Below are 24,904 nucleotides of genomic sequence, written 5' to 3'. Positions count from 1 at the left end.
AACGTGACATGCTCTTGCTCTCTGTAAATAAAGCAAAGCCACTTCCTGGTCCGACATTAGCCGACAGAGGAGGGAGGGGCGGGGAGGCTCTTGCCGTGCAGCGCTTCAAGAGCTGACCTGCGTCTGACCTCAAAGTGCACAAGCGTCCAACTTGAAGCATTGGATGCGATTTTGAAGCTGAAATCGCGTTCGGTGTGAACGCAGCATAAGTCTTACACAGTTCTTTATGATTAAAATGATGAATGCTAACCAGTTAACTTAAGCAAACATTTTTTTAAAAATAAACTTATTTGCCTTCCTCATTTTTAAATTCGTAATATTATACTTGTCATACATCTTGGGGAAAATCTATTTAGTCCGAGAAGAAAACTTAAAGGGTTTATGACAACTTAAAGTTGTTAAAGGGATCCCCGATTAGTTCTAGGATTTGACTTTATTTGATAAACATATATTTTATCTGTAAAATAAAGACTGTAAAAATACTGTAGGCTGTTTAGTTTTTATAATTTTTAAACTAAAAGTTTAAAAATTTTTTCTGTTTGGCCTTCAGAGTAGTCGGACGCTTTTTGCTCTCTCTCGCGAACCTGTCCCTCTTTCCATGCTTTGCAGCTGTGTCAAGCCTTTCTTCTACCCATCATTCAATAACAAAGGAATAATGGATTTGGTCAACTGGTCTCTGAATGCAATTGACACTATTTTTTTCCACACTGAGATTGGAGCGAGGGGAGCGCAGCTGTCCCGGTGGAACTGTCGCAGTGGGCAGAGTCTCTGGGTCCTGGGGGTGGAACCTCGTCTGCCTGGTCCCGCTTTCCATCAAGGACATTGAAGATTTGTTTATATTTGGATTTATGATAATCGGATTCCTGCTGATCGGCTGTGGGGGAGTCCTGATTTATCGGAAAATAAAACGATCCTGACAGCAGTCCGGGCCTGTGATAAGCTGTCAGGACCTTGGATGGGATCTCCCGTACTGGAAATGCACAGACTCAGATGCTGGGGGATATAAGTCACAAACTGGATGTGGTTCTGATGAGGTTCAGTTCAGCAGCGTGCCCGTGAGGAGTGAGGCTACACCTGGGTGAAGTTTCACACGGTGAGAGGCAAGTAGGTAACCGAATCTGGAATATTGGCATTTTTCACAACACAGAGGCGCAGTTAAGACTCAAAGCAATGAAATCAGGCTGCTTGCCTTAAACAGTTATGTTTATCATTGGATCCCTGCAGCTCCTGACCTTGGTCGCAAGCTGACAAAACCACCCTGGAATGATACGTGAGAAGGAAGCCTTGGCACCCCCCCCCCCCGCCAAATCCACACCCGCTTCACCCGTGACTGGACCGGTCTGAAGGCCACATTGGGTGGAGACAGAACTGCCACATTGGGTGGAGACAGAGAACTGAACTCTAGTGACTTGTGCTTTGACTGATAACTTGTTTGGACTCTGGAGGTCTTCTGATCGGTTCCAACACGAGTACTATCCTGAGACGCTGACAGTGAAAGACTGCTCCGTTAACAAGCCCCACAAAACTTTAGAGTTTACAAAACCGTCTTCTCCGTACACCTGCTCCTATTTTCAGGAGACAGTGTGAGGGTAGACGTGGGTATCGTATTGTTTCATTTTCTGCTTTGCTGCCGGTGCTTGGCAATTTGTTTGTTTGTTTGGGAATTTCTTTAACTCACTGGGTTATCTTCCTTTGCACTGTTTTACTTCTAGTCCTAAATCACTCTTAATATGGTTTCTTCTTATTGGGACTGTGCTTAAAACATCTTTTATTTTTCAACACCTCTTGGTTTTATTTGTGTTTTTCGGGATCTTGTAGCCCTCGCTAATGTTTGCTTAACATCATGGCTACTTCTTCTCCAAGCTCAGCTTTCCTTTGCTCTGTCTGTGAGATGTTTAGTCACTCCCCTGCCTCCTTTGGTGATGGCAACATTTGTATTAAATGTGGACTAATGGCGGCTTTAGAGGCGAGGCTGTCTGAATTAGAAGCTCGGCTTCGCGTTGTTGAGAAGCCAGCAGCTAGGCAGGCTAGCATGGAGCCGCCGAGAGTAGCCTCTCCTGTTAGCGGTCCCTCGGTGGAGCCTGTGAGGCTGGCACCCCGAGGTAGTAGCTAAGTGATGGCTTGGAAAAAGCACAGTGCTAAAGCTAAATCTCCCGACCGTCAACCCGTTCTTGTTTCAAATCGCTTCTCCCCACTCAGCGACACTCCGGTCGAGAAACAGACCCTGGTTTCTGGCAGCTCCATAAACCGTAACGTGGATCTAGGGACTCCAACGGCCATGATTAAATGTATTCCAGGAGCCAAAGTGGGCGACATAGAATCCTATCTGAAGCTACTAGCTAATGCTAATGCTAGCTAGGTACAGTACAGTTGTGATTCACGTCAGTGGAAATGACACTTGGTTACGTCAATCGGAGGTTACTAAAATTAACATTGCTTCGGTCTGTCACTTTGCAAAGACAATGTCAGACTGTAGTTTTTTTTTTTTCTGCCCCCCTTCCCACCCTGTCTAGCTATGATATGTTTAGTCGCATGTCTTCATTTAACCACTGGGCATCTAAGTGGTGTTCTGAAAACAACATCGGCTACATAGATAACTGGAGTTTTTTCTGGGGGGAACCTGGTCTGGTGCGGAGAGATGGCATCCATCCCACCCTGACTGGAGCCACTCTCCTTTCTATGAATTTAGCTGCCTTTGCTGACCACAGAACTTATTGACAATCCAGGGTCCATACTAGGAAGCAGAGTTGTAGTCTTACACACATCTCTGCTGCTTCTCCTTTATTACCTACCCAAACCCCCATTAACATTGTGTCAGCCCCACAGACCAAATTAAATAAATATAAAAGCTCTAGAAAAATAAATGATAAAAATCTTATAAAAACAAACACAGTTACTTTACCAGAACAAAACAATAAAACTATTAGGTGTGGTTTATTAAATATTAGATCTCTTTCTTCTAAGTCTGTTATTGAATGATCTGATAATTGATCATCATATTGATTTATTCTGTCTTACTGAAACCTGGTTACAACAGGAAGATTTTGTTAGTATAAATGAATCCACTGCAGTTAATTATTAAAATTTTCATGCTCCTAGAACATCAGGTTGTGATGGTGGAGTAGCTGCAGTTTGTAAGCCAGAACTATTAACTAATGCTAAATCTAATATTAGTCATAATTCATTTGAGTCGTTGTCCCTCAGTCTTTCTCATCCAAAATGGTAATCAGAAAAACCACTACTACTAGCTGTTATCGTCCACCAGGCCCTTATTCTCAGTTTTTATCAGAGTTTTCAGATTTTCTGACTGATTTATTATTAAATACTGATAAAATTATAATAATGGGAGATTTTAACATTCATGTTGATAGTGAAAGTGTTAGCTTAAATATAGCTTTTAGTAATTTAATTGAGTCAATTGGTTTTACTCAAAATGTCCACAGACCTACTCACTCCCTTCATCACACTCTTGATCTGGTTCTGACGTATGGTATAGAGAGTAAGAACTTAATGAAATGTCCTCACAATTCTGTTCTCTCTGACCATTTTTTTATAACCTTTGAGTTTACATTAGCTAACTTTATAGCTACTGAGAGTAAATTTAATTATAGTAGATGTTTATCAGAGAATGATGTAGCTAAATTTAAAGAATCTCTTCCATCTTTATTTTCCTCTGTCTTACAGAATAATGTAACAGAGAACAGTAACTTAGATGGTCTTGTTGATAATATTACAACTTTAATTCAAACCTCTCTTGATGAAATTGCTCCACTAAAAAAGAAAATTATCGATCGGAGGAAGCCGACTCCTTGGTTTAATTCAGAGTTATGTTCTTTAAAGCAGGCATCTAGAAAACTAGAGAGAAAATGGCGCTCCACTAACATAGAAGATTCTTATTTATCCTGGAGAGAAAGCCTGCTAACATATAAGCAAGCCCTTTGTAAAGCTAGAACTGTATATTATTCATTTTTAATAGAAGAGAATAAAAACAATCCTAGGTTTCTGTTCTGTACTGTAGCTAGACTAATGAAAAGTCCTATCTCTTTTGAGCCATGTATCCCCATAACTTTAAGTAGTGATGACTTCACTAGATTCTTTACAGATAAAATAATTTTATTAAGGAATAAAATTCATGCCAAACTTCCTGCTACTGTCTCTGATTCTCTGTCAGATGAGGCAACTTTAGTGTCACTAGAACCTGATTTGTCTGGACAGTTTTTGTCCTGTTGAGCTCTCTGAATTATCTAAAATAATAGCTTCATCCAAACCATCAACATGTCTGCTAGAGCCTATCCCAGCCAGACTGTTCAAAGAAGCATTTCCCTTAATTAATATTTATATTTTAGATGTACTTAATTTATCTTTAATGAATGGTTGTGTGCCGCAGAGCTTTAAGATTGCTGTAATTAAACCTCTACTTAAGAAACTTGATCTTGATTCAGGAGTTCTGGCCAACTATAGACCTATATCTAATCTCCCATTCATCTCAAAAATTCTTGAGAAAATAGTTGCAAATCAATTATGTGAACATCTGGATAGAAATAATCTATTTGAAGAGTTTCAGTCAGGGTTTAGAGCTCAGCATAGCACAGAAACAGCACTGGTGAAAGTTACTAACGATATTCTCATGGCCTCAGACAGTGGACTTGTGTCCATTCTTGTCCTGTTAGATCTCAGTGCTGCATTTGTTACAGTTGATCACAGTATTTTATTACATAGACTTTAGCTTGATATTGGGATTACAGTAACAGCTCTAAAATGGTTTGAATCTTATTTAACTGATAGATTTCATTTTGTTAATATTAATAATGAATCTTATTCTTACGCCAGAGTTAGTTATGGAGTTCCTCAGGGTTCAGTGCTTGGACCAATCCTCTTCACTTTATGTATGCTTCCATTAGGTAAAGTTATTAAACAGCATGGGATAAATTTCCGTTGTTATGCCGATGATACTCGGTTATATTTATCTACGAAACCTGATGAATCCAACCAGTTACTTAAACTACAGGCATGTCTTACAGACATAAAAACATGGATGACTTTTTACTGTCTGCTTCTAAACTCAGATAAGACAGAGGTTATGGTTTTTGGACCTGAACATCTTAGGGATCAACTTTATAGCCTTTCACCTCCTCTGGATGGCATTAATCTGGCCTCCAGTTCTAATATAAAGAACCTTGGTGTTATTTTTGATGAGGAAATGTCTTTTAATCCCCACCTTAAAAATGTTACCAGGACCACCTTCTTCCACCTGCGTAATATTCTAAAATTAGAAATATTTTGTCCAAAAATGATGCAGAAAAACTGATTCATGCATTTTTCACGTCTAGACTGGATAACTATAATTCTTTATTATCCGGGCATCCAAAAAACTCTTTAAGAAGTCTTCAGTTAATCCAAAATGCTGCTGCTAGAGTTTTAATGAGAGTTGGAAGGAGAGATCATATTTCTCCAGTTGTAGTTTCTCTCCACTGGCTCCCTGTCAAATTTAGAATAGAATTTAAAGTATTACTCCTAACAAAGCTCTTAACAACCAAGCACTATCATATACACTGCTTAAAAAAAATAAAGGGAACACTACTGCTCAAAAAAATTAAGGTAACACAAACAACACACGTACAGAACAAAGTACTCAATGCGAATATTTCATTGATTAAGATCGGGAGTTGGCGTGCCTTGTTTAAGTGTTCCCTTTATTTTTTGAGCAGTAGTGTTCCCTTTATTTTTTTGAGCAGTGTATTAAACATCTTATTGTTCCAAACTTTCCTAACAGAGCACTTCGCTCTCAGACTGCAGGGTTACTTTTGGTTCTTCGAGTTTCTAAAAGTAGAATGGGAGGCAGAGCTTTCACTTATCAAGCTCCTCTCTAATGGAATCAACTTCCAGTTTCTGTCCATGAGGCTGACACTCTGTCTACTTTTAAGATTAGACTGAAGACTTTCCTTTTTGATAAATCCTATAGTTAGACTTAGGTTTCCTGAATTATTGTTCATTTCTGCTGCTATAGACTTAGACTGCTGGAGCACAAACTGAGCACATTTCTTCACTCTGCTATTGTCTTTAGTCTCTCATCTCTACATGTTTATTGTAATTATTTAAATCATGTTTTTTATTTGTCTCTTCCAGAAGAAGGTGCACCTGGACCAGTTCTTCTGTGTTTACCTGTGTCTCTTTCCTGTCCCCCAACCAGCCGGTCGAGGCAGATGACCGCCTGTCCTGAGCCTGGTTCTGCTGGAGGTTTCTTCCTAATTAGCAGGGAGTTTTTCCTCTCCACCGTTTGCTCAGGATGGGAGACTGTGTTGAAGCGATTCAACGCAGCCTGCTGGTTTCTTCTTTAGATTGTTCTTTTTATGTACAGTGCCCTGAGACAACGTATGTTGTGACTTGGCGCTATATAAATAAATTGAACTTGAACTTGAATTGTCACCGGCTCCGCTGAACCCCTCCCCCCTCCCCATACCATGTGTTTTGACCCACCACCCCCCTCCCCTCCTTAGCTGACTTACTCTATGCAGAGTAGTTTTTTTAGCATATGTTTGTGTGTTTCTATATAAAACACAGGATCAAAGCTCTTTTTTTAACTCACCCTTCCTTTTGTGTGTGTGTTCTAAACTGCAAAGGTAGCGTACTAGGTTGCAAAAGACCCTGGACATTCGTTCCCCCATGTTTGTCATGTGTGTGTGTTTCTCCGGATGGATGTTCTAAACTGCAAATTTCGTTCTGCATTGCATCTTGATGTTGAATGACAATAAACGATTCTGATTCTGGAAATATACTACACAGACGGGGCCATTTTATTTACACACAAAGCATTCTGGGTAAATGATGACGTGGATAGGTCATCGGTGCGAGGCTGCTAGCGAGCTATATCCACCCTGAAGTTTAATCTTGGACAATATCTGACGATTGGCTCTTTTAAATGAAACCAGAGAGCGTTAACAGAGAGCAGGTAGAAATGACTCAGTCTGCAACCCCAGCTTAGCCTATTAGCTTTAGTGTTAGCCTCGACGCTATCACCACATATATGTATTAGCTCAGTGCTACACATTCTCCTCTTGTCACTGAGGTCCTCCGTCCATATGACAGAGAGTGGAATGCAAAAATGACAGCCTGCAACTGAAAATATGGATGGAGGACCTCAGCTTAGCTTGTTAGTTTGTCGCGCTAGCACCGAGCAATACATATATAAGGCAGTATAGCATCGGCGCTAACGCAAAGGCTAACAGGCTGAGCTGAGGTTCTTCTTCCATGAAGCAGCTCTGTTGTCCTCCATTCACATTTTCAGTTACAGGCTGAGTCCTTCTCCTCTCTGTCAGTGCTTTCTGGTTTCAGTTAAAAGAGCCAATCATCAGATATTGTCCAAGTTTAACCTTCAGGGTGGATACAGCTCGCTAGCAGCCCCGAACCGATGACCTATCCATGTCATCATTTACCCAGAGTGTTTTGTGTAAATAAAATGGTTCAATCAGTGTTAAAATATATTTTTAAAAATTTACAAAACTAAACAGCCTACAGTATTTTTACAGTCTTTATTTTACAGTTAAAATATATGTTTATCAAATAAAGTCTAATGTCACAACTAATCGGGGATCCCTTTAACCTTTGTATTGTTTTATGAAACCTGTGCTGTTATTCTCAGCTTCAATTCCTGTTTGGTTAAGTGACTTCATAATGGGGAGGTTGTAAATATAGACTTTTTCAGTTTGTGCATGCATGGCTTGCAACAACTACGCACATTTATTGTGTGTGCCATGTGAGACAAGGTAATTGATAAGGTGTGAGGTTGCCTCATTTATTTCTTCAGTCCCACCTCTGGTTAAATGACTTCTGAGATCTTAACAGGGAACAGAGATTAGACAGCTGCAAGCTGCTGTGAGTTTGTGCTGGCTGATTGATGGCCCCTTAAAATTGTTGCTCATGTCAGTTGTCTAGTTTTATTAGATCTAGTACCTGGTGATTGTCATACCTCTGTGTTAAGAAAAGAATGGGCAGGTGTGCACAAGTGGCAAGCAGATGTCAGCTAAAGGTCATGACCTGACTGGAGAACATTCTTTAACTTGATGAAGATGGCTGACATGTAAAAGACCTATAAGATGTGTGGTTCACAGGTGCAAGGGGTGCTTTAATGCTATGCTTCATGGCTTGCCCTCCTGCCCCAACGTTCTAAACAAATTCTCTGCTTAGCTCCTCTGTCACAGACCTCAGGCTTCCACTGCCTCATGACTCTATTATCAGATTCTTTAAATAGAAGTGGAGCTGTCTGGTCTGCTCCTGCTGTTGTAGAATAGGGCAGGAGTTAATGTGGTGGTCTCACCTCAGGCTGAGGAGATAATTGACTACAAGACCTAGGCTAATGGTGCATTAGATGGCAAAGCAATTAAATGCTCTGATCATTATAGCTATACCATTTCACACACGCATATTCACTATAAATTTAGAAGTATGAGTCACACTTAGAAATTACATGGCCAGTTGTATACCTTAGCCAAGCTAAGTTGTATTTTAGCAAACAAGAAAGGAAAAACTTTTGCCATTGAAATACAGTTTGGGCTAGATTAAGATTGCTCTTAGTTCCTGTTTGAATACGTCTGAGCAGGACTAAAGGTTGAAAAAAATGTGTCAAATTAAGAAAAGCTTTGAAAAAAGAATAAAGACCTGTTTTGTAACGCAAAAAATAGAATAGGGAAAAATTGCCTGTAATTTTATAAAAAGAACAATGTGCCATTCTTTGGTCAAGACTGGAGTTCATTGAACAGATTGTTGCTTTCAGAAACACTCCTAAGATGCAAACACTGTCGGAAAAAATGGAACTGAAAGAAACACAGGTGTCAGTGTCTCATACAGCTCAGAAAAATACCAAGTTAAATGTAAAATATAAAAAAATGCAAAGTTTTGTAATATTTTAAAAGTAATTCAAAATGTATTAATAATTTGCTAGCCGAAAAAAACATTGATGCTTAAGGGATTAGTTGGTAATATGTCCGTAATGGTGTTTTTTTTTCCATCTACTCAACTTCAATTTCCACTCAGACACATTTCCATTCAATAGTGGTGAGTGGAATCTGTTAATAATTTCAGTATTTGAAACTATGGCAACTCCCAACACAACAACTTGTCTTTGTGTGTTTTATATTTTATTATGTTTGTTTAACACATACTTTAAGCCAACTTAAAAATTAAATGTTTAGAAGTATGTAGAGTGGTTCTACCATTGAGTGAGTGTACAACAGGTTTTTAGTCATGAAATGTTTAAATATTTTAGGTGTAATCACAACTATTGAGCACGTCAGATTTCAGCTCTAGTCAGCAAGGGTAAAAGATCAATCAATTTATTTTGCATCCTGATGTATTATTCATACGTACAATGTACAGGCTGTGCACAAAAAATGACATTTTCTACTTAAATTTTAAAGCCAGACATCTACATAGATATTAGCTAGTAATAGCTAATGCCCAACTAACTTGTACATGGATCATCACCAGTAATGTTGAATGATATCACAGCATGTTAAATGTGGTTTTAAATCATTTGCAAATCAGTTTAGTTTTTATGTTTTCTACAAAGTTCTATACTCAATATTCAGCTGTTCTGAAAGGATTGCATAAAGGTGTATTTTGGACCTGGGAGATTCATTTTGGACAGATCCTTTGGTATATTTTTGGCTTCTTGCCTAAAGTTGAGGAAGTCGAGTGTCCCATTTTTGAGGGAATGCCTTACCCGGTGTAGAATTAAATTGGGTAGAAAAAGCATGTGCCTGTATGTTTATGCTTGAGTTATCTTGTACACATATGTAGATTATGATATGCGGCACTTCCTTTGAAACTGTCTAGTTATAGTTCTGACATCAGAGTGTTATGTACTTGTGTACTAGAGGCCATGGAAATGGACTAAAACTGAAAGTCTCCAAGCACACTGCCATTAAAAATGGCACTTACAAAACACTTAAACAAAATATCTTTAATTAGAAATAATTTCTTACTTCGCATGACCTATTTGTCAATTTTAATGACCACTTTTCTCTCCAATTATTTTAGCTTCTAGCCTTCCGGATTCAAACATGGACAAGAATATTTTTCCTCTTTTAGTGGCTGAGGCTATCACTGCTTTTGTGAGGCAGAGTTTAAAGTGATCCCTGATTAGTTGTAACATTAGACTTTATTTGATAAAAAATATTTTAACTGTAAAATAAAGTAAGTAAGTAAAAGTTTATTTATATAGCACCTTTCACAGACACAGAGGGTCACAAAGTGCTTTACAAAGGTGCAAAGTTATACAGAAAGGTAAAATAAAAACATCAGCAAAAACATAAAACACTAGCTAAGAAACAGATAACACACTGGAATTGTTAAAAGGCTTCATAAAAAGAAAAGTTTTAAGTTTGCTCTTAAAGGCAACCACAGAATCAAGTGCACGTATTGAGAGTGGAAGATCATTCCAGAGCCTTGGAGCGACGGCCTGGAAGGAGCGATCACCTCTAGACTTAAAGTGAGCAAAGGGGACTGTCAAACGATTCTGATCTGATGACCTCAGCCCTCGAGAGGGTAAATATGGACACAACAGGGATTTAACATATAAGGGAGCCTGACCACGGAGAGCTTTAAATGTTAGTACCAGGATTTTAAACTTAAAACGAAAACCCACTGGGAGCCAATGGAGTGATTTTAGAATGGGGGCAATATGAACCCTTCTGTTGGTGCGGGTCAACTCCCTTGCTGCTGCATTTTGTACCAGCTGTAAACGAGACAACTCCTTATTAAGACAGGAGAAAAGGCTATTACAATAGTTTAAACGAGAGGACACAAAAACATGAATGATCAACTCTAAATCATCTTTGGAAACAACTCTTCTAAGTTTGGAGATATTTCTAAGCTGTAAAAATAAAGACTGTAAATATACTGTAGCTGTTTAGTTTTGTAATTTTTAAAAAAAATATTTTAACACAGACAGGGCCATTTTATTTACACACAAAGTATTCTGGGTAAATGATGACGTGGACAGGTCCTCGATGTGAGCGAGCTATATCCACTCTGAAGGTTAATCTTGGACAATATCAGACGATCGACTCACAGACCTTCTCTCGCTGACAGAGAGGTCAGCTTATAACTGAAAATGTGGATGGAGGACAACAGAGCTGCTTCATGGAAGAACCACCTCAGCTTAGCCTGTTAGCCTTTGCGCTAGCCCCGACACTATATTGCCTTATATGTATTAGCTCAGCACTAGCGCAACAAACAAGCTAAACTGAGGTCCTCCATCCATTTTTCAGTTGCAAGTTGAGCCATTTTTGCATTCCCCTCTCTGTCATGTGGATGGAGGACCTCAGTGACGAGAGGAGAATGTGTAGCACTGAGCTAATACATACATATGGTGATAGCGTCGGGGCTAAAGCTAACATGCTAAGCTGAGGTTCTTCTTCCATGAAGCAGCTCTGTCCTCCATCCATATTTTCAGTTGCAGGCTGAGTCATTTCTACCTTCTCCTCTCTGTCAACGCTCTCTGGTTTCATTTAAAAGAGCCGATCATCAGATATTGTCCAAGATTAATCTTCAGTGTGGATATAGCTCGCTAGCAGCCTCGCACTGATGACCTATCTACTTCATCATTTACCCAGAATGCTTTGCGTGTAAATAAAATGGCCCTGTCCGTGTAATATATTTTTAAGCTTTTAGTTTAAAAATTATAAAAACTAAACAKCCTACAGTATTTTTAMAGTCTTTATTTTACAGTTAAAATTTATGTTTATTAAATAAAGTCTGATGTTACAACTAATCGTTTATCCTTTTAAGTGTATTTGGATTTTATTACTTCAGCTTGCTGAAAAGTCTAATGAGATCCTCTTCTCATTCTGGTTTGTGTTTCTCTGCTTCTCACCTTCTACTGACAAACAGCTGGCAGGTCGTGGAACCAAGGAGAACAAATGTTCCATGAAGGCAGTGGAGGAGATGTTGGAGTCCATGCAGATCACCATGTCTTAGATATTTCTAGCCACACATTTCTTCTGCCCTCTTAAGTTCGAGAAACATGGCAGCTCCAGAAGTCATTGCAGTTTGTCCAAAACTTGCTTTTAAATTGATTTTGTTGTTGTTGATCACAATCCCTTTTTTAGTTTTCTGTAAGGGTTTGATTTTGACATAAAAAATTTGAGACATTTATAACCTACACAAAAAACTTAACCAAACTCTAGGCAGTCCTAACCCGATGCAAACCAATCAGACAGAGCCATACTGTCGCATCTCAGTCATAAGATCTTGTTAGTGACTGATGTCCCATTAACTGTAATAAGCTAAAACAATGTGACAGAAAAAGTTGTATAATAAATGCTCCTTACAAAAGACAATGTGGAACTCTCTCCTGTCATTTTTTTGTGTCCATGCTGTTTGTAAATTGAACTAATAAACTTTTAAAAGTCACCAGTTTGCCTATGTGATTGTACAATTAAATATGATTCTTTAAATTGATGAAAGTAATCATGTAAATAAACTGGCATTACTTGAATTTCCACTAAAATGTATGAATTATATACATAAAAGAAGGAAGTCTTTTTGTCAGAAAAAATTTCATGTTAATTGGCTGTGAATGTCAACTGAATCAACAACAGTACTCTTAAGATCAAACTGTTTTCAAAGGCCTAATGTAATTAGACAATTCTGTTCTTGAACCTGGGAAGAGAGGTGGTTTATGGGAAAGAGACACCTTTAAAGTAAACTGAGGAGGTTGCTTCTATTTGATTTGCCTTACTAGTTTAGCAGAACCAATGAAAGCCAGGCAAGGTTCAAACATGAACTGATTAAGTGTTTTTAGAGGCGGGAAAGACCTTTTTGAAGTTGCAGAATAAAAGCCATCTGATTTGAAATATATTTTAGGAAGTCATTTACATGTAATTATTGCTATATTTATTGCAAGACCATGTAGGGCCTACAAACTTGTGAAAAAGGACTAAAGTTACCAAAGAGACTAAAGCTGGATTTTGATTTGATAGGAGTCTTAAACATCTCAATATGTTAGTGTCAGTGTCAGTCAATCTGAAGCAATAGTGCCATCTGCAGTTTAGTTGCGCTCACAACAATGGAAACGTCCTGCTGGAAGTGAGCAACAGCCACCAGGCAAATGTAGTTCATTTTGAACTCTGTAAATAATATGCTTAAAATAAAAGTAGTAACAGCACCGTTGCTTCAGCATTTCAGATTAAACAATGACTCACAGTGTCACTTCTTAGAGTTTGTTGGCAATAATTGAAACATTTGTCTAAGACAATTGGATATTCTCTACACCTTAAGACGTGACAGTACCACAACCAAAAGTTGTAGACCAGTATTCTCAATCATGCTGCATGTATTAATTTATTTGCACAAATTGTAATAACTTTATTAATTATTTCTGATTAAGGTCAATTGACAGCTGAAAATACATTTAGAAAATCAGACAAGTTCAGGCTGCTAAGATCTGCATATTGCAGTATATGGTTATATACTGTACTTGAGCCACCAAGTTGGGTTACATCAATGTTTAGCTCATTTTGTTTATGCTCCCATTCTGTCACACCACATGTAAGCAGGAAGATGTACATGCATGATCAGCTTTTTTTGGTAACGATCTGAATTGGTCATCAGATTTTTTTTTCTTAAAGCTATTTATGGTTTCTAGAGGAAACTCAGATTGCACCACCAGCAGTGAAATACCTTAAATGTACTGTATTTTGATGGACTAATTAATTAATTTAATTTTTGCAGAGGTCACTGCTGCATTGGGATCAGTCAACGTTTTAGGCATCATTCTGGAGGCTTCATGTCAAGTTATAAGTTAAGCTTTTTTGGTCTTGCATAAGCTTTTATTTCATGAAAGAAATACTGTAGCTGGAAGGAACATGGTTTGTGCAAGATCCAAACAAGAAGTGGAGGAATGAATTAAGGATGCCATGCCCAATCACCCATGTGGATGCCACATGTTCTAATTTCTGTCCTTTAAGGAGTGAGTTACAACCATGGAGGTATAGAACTACAGTGGGGTGCGAAAGTTTGGGCAGCCTTGTTAATTTTCCTGATTTATCTTTATAAATCATTGATTGTTTGGATAAAATAAATCAGTGAACTATATCATATAGGAGGCAAACATGTTTGAGAAGTGAAATGAAGTTTATATGATTTACAGAAAGTGTGCAATTGTTTAAAATTAGGCAGGTGCTTAAATTTGGGCATTGTTGTCATTTAATTGATTTCAAAACCTTTAAAACTAATTATTGGAACTAAAATTTAGTTTGGTAAGTTCAGTGACCCTTGACCTCTATACACAGGTGACTTCAATTATGAGAAAGGGTATTTAAGGGGGGCAATTGTAAGTTTTTCTCTTTGCATCTTCTCTGAAGAGTCGCAGCATGGGAGTCTCCAAACAACTTCCAAATGACCTGAAAATAAAGATTGTTCACCATCATGGTTTAGGGGAAGGATACCCCAGGTGAAAAAGAAGTATACTTAAGCTGTACTTTATCTTGATGTATTTATTGCATTTTAATTGTATTGTACTAAGTGTATATTAAATGTGTTATTTTGGAACAACTTAAAGAATATTAACTAATCTTTTAACTAATACTTAAACTCAACTTTAGGATACTTGCAATATATTTTAGTGTACTTAATTGTGTTAAAATGGAACCACTTTAAGTATATTTAATTTAGCTTAAATATACATATTTAAAATATATCTAAAATACACTTTGTGCTATACTTGAAGAACACTTTAAATATATTTTAAGCTTTACATAAATGTATTTTCAACGTATTTTAATTCGACTGTCAGATCATTATAAATGCACTGTTTATATACTCCAAGAGCAACTATTAAGATACTCTGAAGCTTTATAAAACTATTCAAGATGCTCTTTTAGCACAATAAAAAAGACATTAAAATGTATTTTAAAACATTCAGATGTCTTCAAAAATTTTAATATCTTTTAGATTACAAAATAAATTTTCTGTACATTAAAAGGCACAGCAGCATGTTTGAAATATTGATTGAAACATTAAACTAAATAAAATCTGTAAAATTATTTTACGTAGCCAGTAGTATTGAAAAGTACACTATTTACATAAATCACATACTGTAAGAAGGCCACTTTTAAGGTTTCTGCTTTAAAAACAACTAACAAATCATGCAGAAATAACTAAAGTGCATTTCATTCCAAACTTTACATTAAAAACACAGCCTAAAACCGTTTAAACCAAACGTTTAAACAAAACACTTCACAATTTGTCCTTCAAGGAACAGGGGATCTGTCAGTTTTATTTGAGTTGGTCTTGTTTTCTGCGAATGAGGGCACTTGCTTCAGACACTGAGGTTGGGTGTTTGGAAACTGCTTTATTACCATGTCTGGAAAGGAAAAACAAAAAACACTTTGTTAATATAAAAAAACATATTAACAACACTCTTATCAACTAACAAGTCTGCTCTGAATCAGAAATGGCCTTAACTTGTATAGAGCTTTATCAAGTCCTGTTGGACTCCAAAGCACTTTACACTTTAATCATACACACACTGATGATGGCAAGCTACACTGCAGCCACAGCTAAATAGTTTAGTAAAACAACATGACATGTCTGCTACGTTCACACTGCAGGCCATTTGTACAGTGGTTTTAGGTTAGTGAAGCATGACCTAATTTAATTAGAAAAGCTTTATCCCCTTCAGGACACGCCAAACGAAATAAAATTCCTGCCTTGGAGGGGGTCACGTGACCGAGATCCGAGATGGCAGCATGGTAAATAGCTCCAAGGATAGTGTTCGAAATTTCCTTTTAAAACCCTTGCAAAAGCTGTTAATAAGTGCGAAATCTTTTCAAAAAGACGCAAGACAGCCAACAAAACAACACCGAGTCCAACGTGCAGTGACGACACTAATATGGCTAGCGTAGCTGAAGTGCTGAAAGAGCTAAAATCACTCCGGTCGGATTTTGGAGTCAAGCTGGATAGCATAAATGAAAGACTGACTGGGATGGCGAGCGCTATGACTGCGCTAGAGGCTAAAGTGTCAGAGGTAAAACAAGACCTATTAAACCAGGCGGCTCATATGGAGGAGGCCGAGGCCCGCATTGCCTAAGTAGAAAGCTCGCTCGAAAAAGCCGAAACATCACTGACTTCGGCAATGAAACGAATCCTGCTCCTTGAGGCTAAAACAGATGACCTGGAAAACCGAGGTAGACGGAAGAACCTGCGTGTCTTTGGCATTTGAGAAGGAGCAGAGGGAAGACAAACATTTTTTGACTTTATTAGCAACATGCTACCGAAATGGCTGGAGCTTGCACCGGACAAATCATTCACACTGGAGCGGGTACACCGCACACTAGCCTCCGGGAAACCAAACCAGAGCAGAGCAGTTCTGATTCGCTTCTTAAAGTTCCCGGAGACGGAATTTGTGTACCGAGAGGCAAGGAAAAGAGATATTATACAAGATGGGGCCAAAATCATGTTTGCACAGGATCTGTCTGCGGAGACGGTACGGATCAGACGCAGGTTTCAACCGTTGGTGAAGCTGTTTGTTGACATCGGCGCATTTTGTGGATTCCAACACAACCCCTGCAAACTTCGGATCCTCCATGGTGTAAAGATCCATCTCTTCTCAACGCCTCAAGAAGCTGACATTTTTTACAAGACTCTTCCAAAATAAAGCACAGCAGATGCTTTTGACTCAGTGAGTCATGAAAGACATACTGGTTAAGAAACGGGTAAACTGATAAGACATTTCATGTGGACATTCCTGTTCCAATAGAGCTGCTCAGTGACTGGAACATAAGCAGAATAAGTTCTTAGTTCTAAGTTAATGGGCAATTCATGTAAACTTAACTGCTTTTATGTGCCCACGTATTCTAAGCCTGATTTGAACTGTTTTTTGGAATTTATGCTAAAAGTTAAGCCTTAAACGAGTTATTATCGTTCTATCAAGGGCTAATGGTAATATTTTATTTTTATAGTTAGTGGACACTGTCTACTGGGTGGAGTTTTGGTGAGGTCACGTTGACTAGTTGCTCCTCAGTGGTGTGGATCAACGGCCTCCGGATACTTCATTGGGGGGGGTGGGGGGGGCATTTCAGACAAAGGAATGCAAAAGTTCAGTTGGGGATTGTTCATAAGTAGTTCTGTATCTTGTATGGTTGAATGTGTGAATGTATGTGTAAACCTGCATTTTCAGTACTATCTTTACCTACCTACTTTATTTTAGTGTAACAGTAAACTAAAAATTTGATATGGAGAAGACAACCAAAGGAAATATTTTAAATATCAAAATTACAAGCTGGAATGTCAGAGGAATAAGAAAACTAACTAAACTGAAACAAGTATTAGACCGACTAAAATATTTGAAATCTAAAATAGTTTTTCTACAAGAATCCCATTTGATTGAGCCAGAAATATATNGGGGATTGTTCATAACTAGTTCTGTATCTTGTATGGTTGAATGTGTGAATGTATGTGCAAACCTGCATTTTCGGTACTATCTTTACCTACCTACTTTATTTTAGTGTAACAGTAAACTAAAAAATCTGATATGGAGAAGACAACCAAAGGAAATATTTTAAATATCAAAATTACAAGCTGGAATGTCAGAGGAATAAGAAAGCTAACTAAATTGAAACAAGTATTAGACCRACTAAAATATTTGAAATCTAAAATAGTTTTTCTACAAGAATCCCATTTGATTGAGCCAAAAATATATCAGATACCTAAAAGATGGCAGGGTCAGGTGTATCACTCATTCTTTACCAGCCACGCCAGAGGAGTTATTATTCTTATACATAAGTCAATACCATTTCAAATTATAAGGTCAATTAGAGACCCATATGGGAGATATATAATTGTACACGGACATATTTCAACATTAAAACTAAACTTGATAAATATTTATGGGCCTAACAATGGCAACCCATCCTTTTATGAAAATTTATTCTTAACCTTGTCAACCCTGGAAGGACTTTATATTATAGGAGGGGACTTTAATTGCACCCTAAACCCAAGTCTGGATAAATTTACTCAAATTGATACCAGTCATACACAAACCAGGAAAATAATTCTTAACTACATGAAAGATTTAAGAATAAATGAAGTATGGAGAGCAAGGAACCCAAATAATAGGGAATTTTCATGTTATTCAAGCGCATACCAATCTCATTCACGTATTGATTATTTTCTCATCTCTGTGGAGTTACTGCCTTATGTGGAGAACTGGTATAATAGTATTGTAATTAGTGATCATGCTGCATTGTCCCTGGAAATTAAAGGAAATAAAACTGATCAAGGGGTGAAACGATGGAGGATGCAGACACAATTGCTAAAAGACTCAAAATTTGTTACATTTATAGAAACTTGCATTGACAAATATTTTGAAATGAATAAAGATGAAACCACAACTAATATTAGATGGGAAGCTTTTAAAGCTTATATTAGAGGAGAATTTATAAGCTATAGCAGCAATAAAAATAAACAATATAACCAAGAATTAAAATCATTAGAGAGACAAATTAAATCCAGCGAAAAAGAACTTTATCAGAGCAATGATCCTACAAAATTACACCAACTTATTATTTTAAGAACCAGATATGATAAACTAATGACAGAGAAAGTGGCAAAAAGCTTACTGTGGACTAAACAAGCATTTTATGACCAAGGAGAAAAGGCCGGTAAATTATTGGCTTGGAGAATAAAACAAATGCAAGCAGAAAGAGCAATTAACAGTATAAAATCTAAATCAGACATTTTAACCACAGACCCTTTAGAAATGAATGAAAATTTTAGAGAATTCTACAAAACCTTGTAAAAGTCTGAATATTCTGGAAACGAAGAACCACAAACTGCATTTCTTAATCAATTAAAATTCAAAACGCTTTTAGAAGAAGAAAAAACAACTCTTGATAGTCCTTTAACAACAAAAGTTCTATCTGAAGCAATAGACAGCATGAATAGTGGTAAAACACCAGGTCCTGATGGACTTCCAATAGAATTTTATAAAGCATTTAAAAATAAATTAATCCCACCACTTCTCAACATGTATGAGGAATCATATAAAGCTGGAATACTCCCAGACTCACTGAGGTTAGCCACAATAACTCTTTTGCTAAAACCAAACAAACCCCCAACTAAATGCTCCTCTTATAGAGGAATCAGTCTTATGGGATGTGATACAAAGATTTTGTATAAAGCTCTCTAGGAGACTAGATAAATACCTGCCCAATTTAGATGATCAACAAGTATTTATAAAAAACAAGACAAGGATAATATAAGACGGGTTCTTGATGTATTACATGAAAAACAAAATTGTAAGGACACAGCGATGCTATCACTGGACGCACGTCAAGCTTTTGATAGAACAGAGTGGAATTACAGCGGGTAAAATAAGTATTAAACACGTCAACATTTTTCTCAGTAAATATAATACTAGAGGTGCTAATGACANTGGAGTTATTGCCTTATGTGGAGAACTGCTGGTATAATAGTATTGTAATTAGTGATCATGCTGCAGTGTCCCTGGGAATTAAAGCAATTAAATTTGATCAAGGGGTGAAACGATGGAGGATGCAGACACAGTTGCTAAAAGACTCAAATTTTTTTTCATTTATAGAAACTTGCATTGACAAATATTTTGAAATGAATAAAGATGAAACCACAGCTAGTATTAGATGGGAAGCTTTTAAAGCTTATTTTAGAGGAGAAATTATCAGCTATAGCAGCAATAAAAATAAACAATATAACCAAAAATTAAAATCATTAGAGAGACAAATTAAATCCAGCGAAGCAGAACTTTATCAGAGCAATGATCCTACAAAATTACACCAACTTATTGTTTTAAGAACCAGATATGATAAATTAATGACAGAGAAAGTGGCAAAAAGCTTAATGTGGACTAAACAAGCATTTTAAGACCAAGGAGAAAAGGCTGGTAAATTATTGGCTTGGAGAATAAAACAGATACAAGCGGAAAGAGCAATAACAGCATAAAATCAAAATCGGACATTTTAACCATAGATCCTTTAGAAATAAATGAAAATTTTAGAGAATACTACAAAACCTTGTATTAGTCTGATTATTCTGGAAACGAAGAACTACAAACTGCATTTCTTAATCAATTAAAATTCAAAACCCTTTTAGAAGAAGAAAAAACAACTCTTGATAGTCCTTTAACAATAAAAGATCTATCTGAAGCAATAGACAGCATGAATAGTGGTAAAACGCCAGGTCCTGATGGACTTCCAATAGAATTTTATAAAGCATTTAAAAATAAATTTATCCCACCACTTCTCAACATGTATGAGGAATCATATAAAGCTGGAATACTCCCAGACTCACTGAGGTTGGCCACAATAACTCTTTTGCTAAAACCAAACAAACCCCCAACTGAATGCTCCTCTTATAGAGGAATCAGTCTTATGGGATGTGATACAAAGATTTTGTGTAAAGCTCTCTCTAGGAGACTAGATAAATACCTGCCCAATTTAGTAATAGATGATCAACAAGGATTTATTAAAACAAGACAGGGATACCAAAATATAAGATGGGTTCTTAATGTATTATATGAAAAACAAAATTGTAAGGACACAGCGATGCTGTCACTGGACGCACGTCAAGCTTTTGATAGAATAGAATGGAATTATCTGTTTAAAGTGCTCCCCAAATATGGATTGGGTGAAACCTTTCTAAAATGGATACGACTACTATATACTGATCCCACAGCACAAGTCTTGACGAATAATAACATGTCAAAASCTTTTCATTTACAACGGTCAACCAGACAGGGCTGCCCCCTGTCACCACTGCTTTTTGTARTGGCAATAGAACCTCTGGCAATGGCTGCTAGAGCAAATACAGGYATATCAGYTATTAGAATTGGAGGAAGAGATCATCTCATTTCCTTGTTTGCAGATGACATCATATTTTTCATAAGTAATTTGAAAATCAGTATTCCCATTTTATCAAACCTAATAAAAGAATTCGGTGAATTTTCAGGATATAAAATTAACAATTCTAAATCAGAGTTACTGTTTCTTAATGAAGAAGAAAGGAAGAGTCCTATTGTGGCTACCCCATTTAAAACAACTACTAAAGGTTTTACATATTTAGGCATTAAGATCACTCCATCCCTCAATGAAATAAGTACAACAAATTATAATCCCCTTGTGGAAAAAGTCACAGAAATGCTAAACCGATGGTCAAATTTACCTAGATAGGCCGAATAAATTTATTAAAAATGATAATCTTGCCCAAAGTTTTATACTATTTTCAAACACTTCCATTGCCACTGACAGATTCCTTTTATGATAGTCTAGACAAACTGTTTAATCAATTTATCTGGAGTAATAGAAAAGCAAGACTCCGTTTAAAACTACTCTATTTGCCCCATAAAAGAGGTGGACTTCAAGTCCCTAATCTTAGATGGTATTATATGGCTGCCCAACTAACATCAGCTACCCATTACTTTTGTCCGATGGCACCTCCAGCTTGGGTAGACATTGAACAGCAATCTGTTCCAGATTTTCCCTTAAGCACCTTTCTATATTCTTCAGATATAAAGACACTAAAAAAGAACACAAAAAACCCTTTCTTAAAAAATACAATTATGACTTGGCATGCTGCACATAAATATATGGGTGACTGTCCAGCGCTGTCACAATTTACACCTACTGTATTTGGGGTAATGAAAAGTTCACCCCAGGAAAAAATGATGGAGGATTTAAACTCTGGAAAACTAAAGGCATTCAGAAAATTAAAGATCTATATGCTGATGGCATATTGCTTACTTTCAYTCAATTATGTATTARYTATTTAATACCCCCAAAACATTTTTTTAAATACTTACAATTGAAAAACTATATGTCATCAAAATTGAAACGAATAGAGGACATTCCACCCTTAACAAAAATAGAAGAGGTGTGTGTTGGGGATTTAACAGGGAAAGGTTTTCTTTCTGTGTTCTATAATTTGTTGATGCGCTCCTCTAAGGACTCAGCAATAGATAAGTTAGACGCTTGGAGAAGAGACACTCTCGAAGATATAGATGAGGAAGACTGGAATCAGGCCTGCTTAAAAGCACAAAAACAAACGATAAACACACGATTTCAACTTCTGCAATATAAATGGCTTATGAGAACCTATATAACACCAGTTAGGCTTCATCATAAGTCCAGTGACATTCCAGATYCATGCACTAAATGCTTATTAGAAAAAGGAACTCTTTTCCATTGCCTGTGGGAGTGTCTTGAAATTCAGAGGTTTTGGAAGGATGTTACTGGGTGCCTGTCTGATATGTTTAAGATAAAAGTCCCATTAGAGGTTAAAATCTGTATTTTAGGAATACACCCAGTGGAATTTAAACAAACACAGACTAAAACTAAATTGATAGACTACGGACTTCTTCAAGCCAGAAGATCGATAGCATCATGCTGGAGGAGCATGGAAGCGCCTTCCATGGGACTCTGGAAGAAAGAAATTGCCAATTCGCTCGGACAGGAAAAACTAACATACATCGCCAAAGGCAAACAGCAGGACTTTGAGAAACTGTGGGACCCATACTGTATATGAGGACCATAGGGACTGAAGGCAGAGCTTATTAATGGACACCTTGAATGGATGTCTTGACTACAGTTTCTATTTAAATACTGTCTCATTATTTTTCTTTATTTTAATTTAAAGGGTTTTGTATGTTTTTGGAACTAAATAAATGCTGATTTGAAGGGTGAGTGCGTGAGTGAATGTGTGTATAAGTGCATGTTTACAATGTTAAGTTTGTACGTTTATGTCTTAAAAGAGAAAATTCAATAAAATATATTAATAAAACAAAAAATAAAATAAAAAATAAATGAATAAACTATAATTGTTAGATTGAAAAAAAGTGAACAGCCTACAGTATTTTTACAGTCTTTATTTTACAGTTAAAATAGATGTTTATCAAATAAAATCTCATGTTACAACTAATCTGGGATCCCTTTAACCAATTATATGGAATGTGGTTTGCTTTTTAAAGTGCATCTGGTAAAGCACATAATAAATAAAAATAAAATAAATCCTAATTATTAGTGTTAACTTAAAAATGAATGAACTTGATGCACAGTGATGATTCTAGAACGTTAAAAGAAAGCTTGTCAGTCACGTAATCTCTTCATCAGTGAAGTTTTGAAACTCGACACTGAAAGGAAATGGCTCATCTTTTGTACGACAGACTAAAAGTGCTTCAAGTAGTCAGCAAGAACCACAAACACCAACAGACATGAATATGTTTCAGATGAGAGAGTGCTTATCATCGGCCATCGTGGCTTTCTTCATCACTGGTGAGTACAACAAAATAACTTTAAGAAAAGATACATTCATAAATGATACAGAAAAAATAATACTTACTCAAGAAAAAGTATCATTGAAATCCATTAATGAGAAAGGGTGGAAGCTAAAAAATGTACTCAAGTAAACGTAGAGTTACTGTGTTAAAGTTTTACTCAAGTACAAGTAAACTTTTGTGTAAAAAAATTACTTAGATAAAAGTAAAAATTAAGTCATTAACAATTTATTTTAAGTAAAAGTTACTGTTACTAAGTATGACCCAAGGAGGGCAAGAATAATATATAATTTTGTTGAAGTTTGAAATAAGGAGTCTTACAGTTTAAAATCCATTTTGTTTCACACACTTTGTGTGTGAGACGGGGACATCTGGACAGGTCTCCAGTCTGTCACACAGACACTTAGAGACAAAACATACAAAGAACTATTACTCACAATTAGGTACTTTTTTACAGTTACAAGCTATTCTAACATTAATGTTTGTGGTCTGTGGGTACCTAGTAAAAAAAATAAATAACAAAATACTTGAAAGAACACACAAACTTCACACAGGATGACCAGGAGGTGAACCTGTGCTAACCTCTGCTGCCAGTTCAATTTAAATTACAAAATAATCCTGTCCACAAAATATTACATTTATGACACTTGGAGAACGTAAATTGTCATCAAAGTGTGGTCTGCACACATTAACCTGTTAGCAGCTGTTATAAAAACTTCAACTACTTGCCCTGCTCTAGGTTTTGATTACAGTTCATGCAGTTAGGTTTCAGTAAAAACAAAACATGTTAATTTTAGAAGATAACTGGATCAAACATGGTTGACTGGGAAGCAGCAGAAACAAACCCTGCAGCCTGACAGTGTGCACTGTTTTACTCCTCCTGATTTGATTCCACATATTTACATTCACTTTTAGTTACTCAGTAATACACAGGACTTAAAATGTAACTAATTACAATACTTGAAGCATATGCAAAAACAAGTATAAAATAGTTAACTAAAAAGTCAAAAGTACACACAATTATTATATAAAAGTATGAGTAAATGTTATTTAATTTCCACACCTGTTCATTAAACATTTTGTAAAAAAAAAAAAAACATTGACGTCAACAGTTGAGCCTTTGCAGTAAATGAGTGGTTCAAAGCACAAACGTATTTTGGTGAGCTTCTCTACTGGTGCAGACATCAACAGCAGAGAGCAGGACAGACTGTTACACAAAACATCAAAAAGAAAAAATCTGTAGTTCCTCTGGATGGGTTTCTTTAATGAAACGTTTCATCTCTCCTCCAAGAGACTTCTTCAATCTCATGAGTTTCAGGTGAACTCTGCCTTATAAGCACTGCCTCCACATGGTGGACAAACAGGTTGGTCACATGCAAAAGAGGACCATCAGCCTAACGATAGGTCGTTAGTGCCTTGATTGACTCTATTGTTCATAGAGGGTCATGTGCCGCATCACCTGACTATCGTTGGGGCCCTGATTCACACCTTTTGCTCACAGGGGGCGGAGTCATACTTGCAATAACAGCGTTGTAGGAGGAGAACAACTGGACACGAAGGCACAAAAATGGCTTCTGTTACTCCTCTCTCAAACCAACGTTC

At 36.9% G+C, this 24,904-nt stretch overlaps 1 protein-coding gene across 1 annotated transcript in view; it reads left to right on the top strand.

Annotated features, from left to right (window-relative positions):
• Positions 1–12,411, top strand: part of emc2 (ER membrane protein complex subunit 2) — a gene marked incomplete in the record, with an annotated part of 47,778 nt that extends 35,367 nt beyond the window's left edge. Inside the window, 1 exon segment of the mRNA XM_014020054.1 lies at positions 11,890–12,411. Coding sequence (XP_013875508.1) covers positions 11,890–11,976 — 87 coding nt within the window.
• Positions 12,412–24,904: the final 12,493 nt, after the last annotated feature.

Source organism: Austrofundulus limnaeus, unplaced genomic scaffold, assembly GCF_001266775.1.
Source record: "Austrofundulus limnaeus strain Quisiro unplaced genomic scaffold, Austrofundulus_limnaeus-1.0 Scaffold238, whole genome shotgun sequence".
Taxonomy (NCBI): domain Eukaryota; kingdom Metazoa; phylum Chordata; class Actinopteri; order Cyprinodontiformes; family Rivulidae; genus Austrofundulus; species Austrofundulus limnaeus.
Note: the sequence above shows the minus strand (reverse complement) of the source record. Positions and strands in the feature narration are given on the sequence as shown.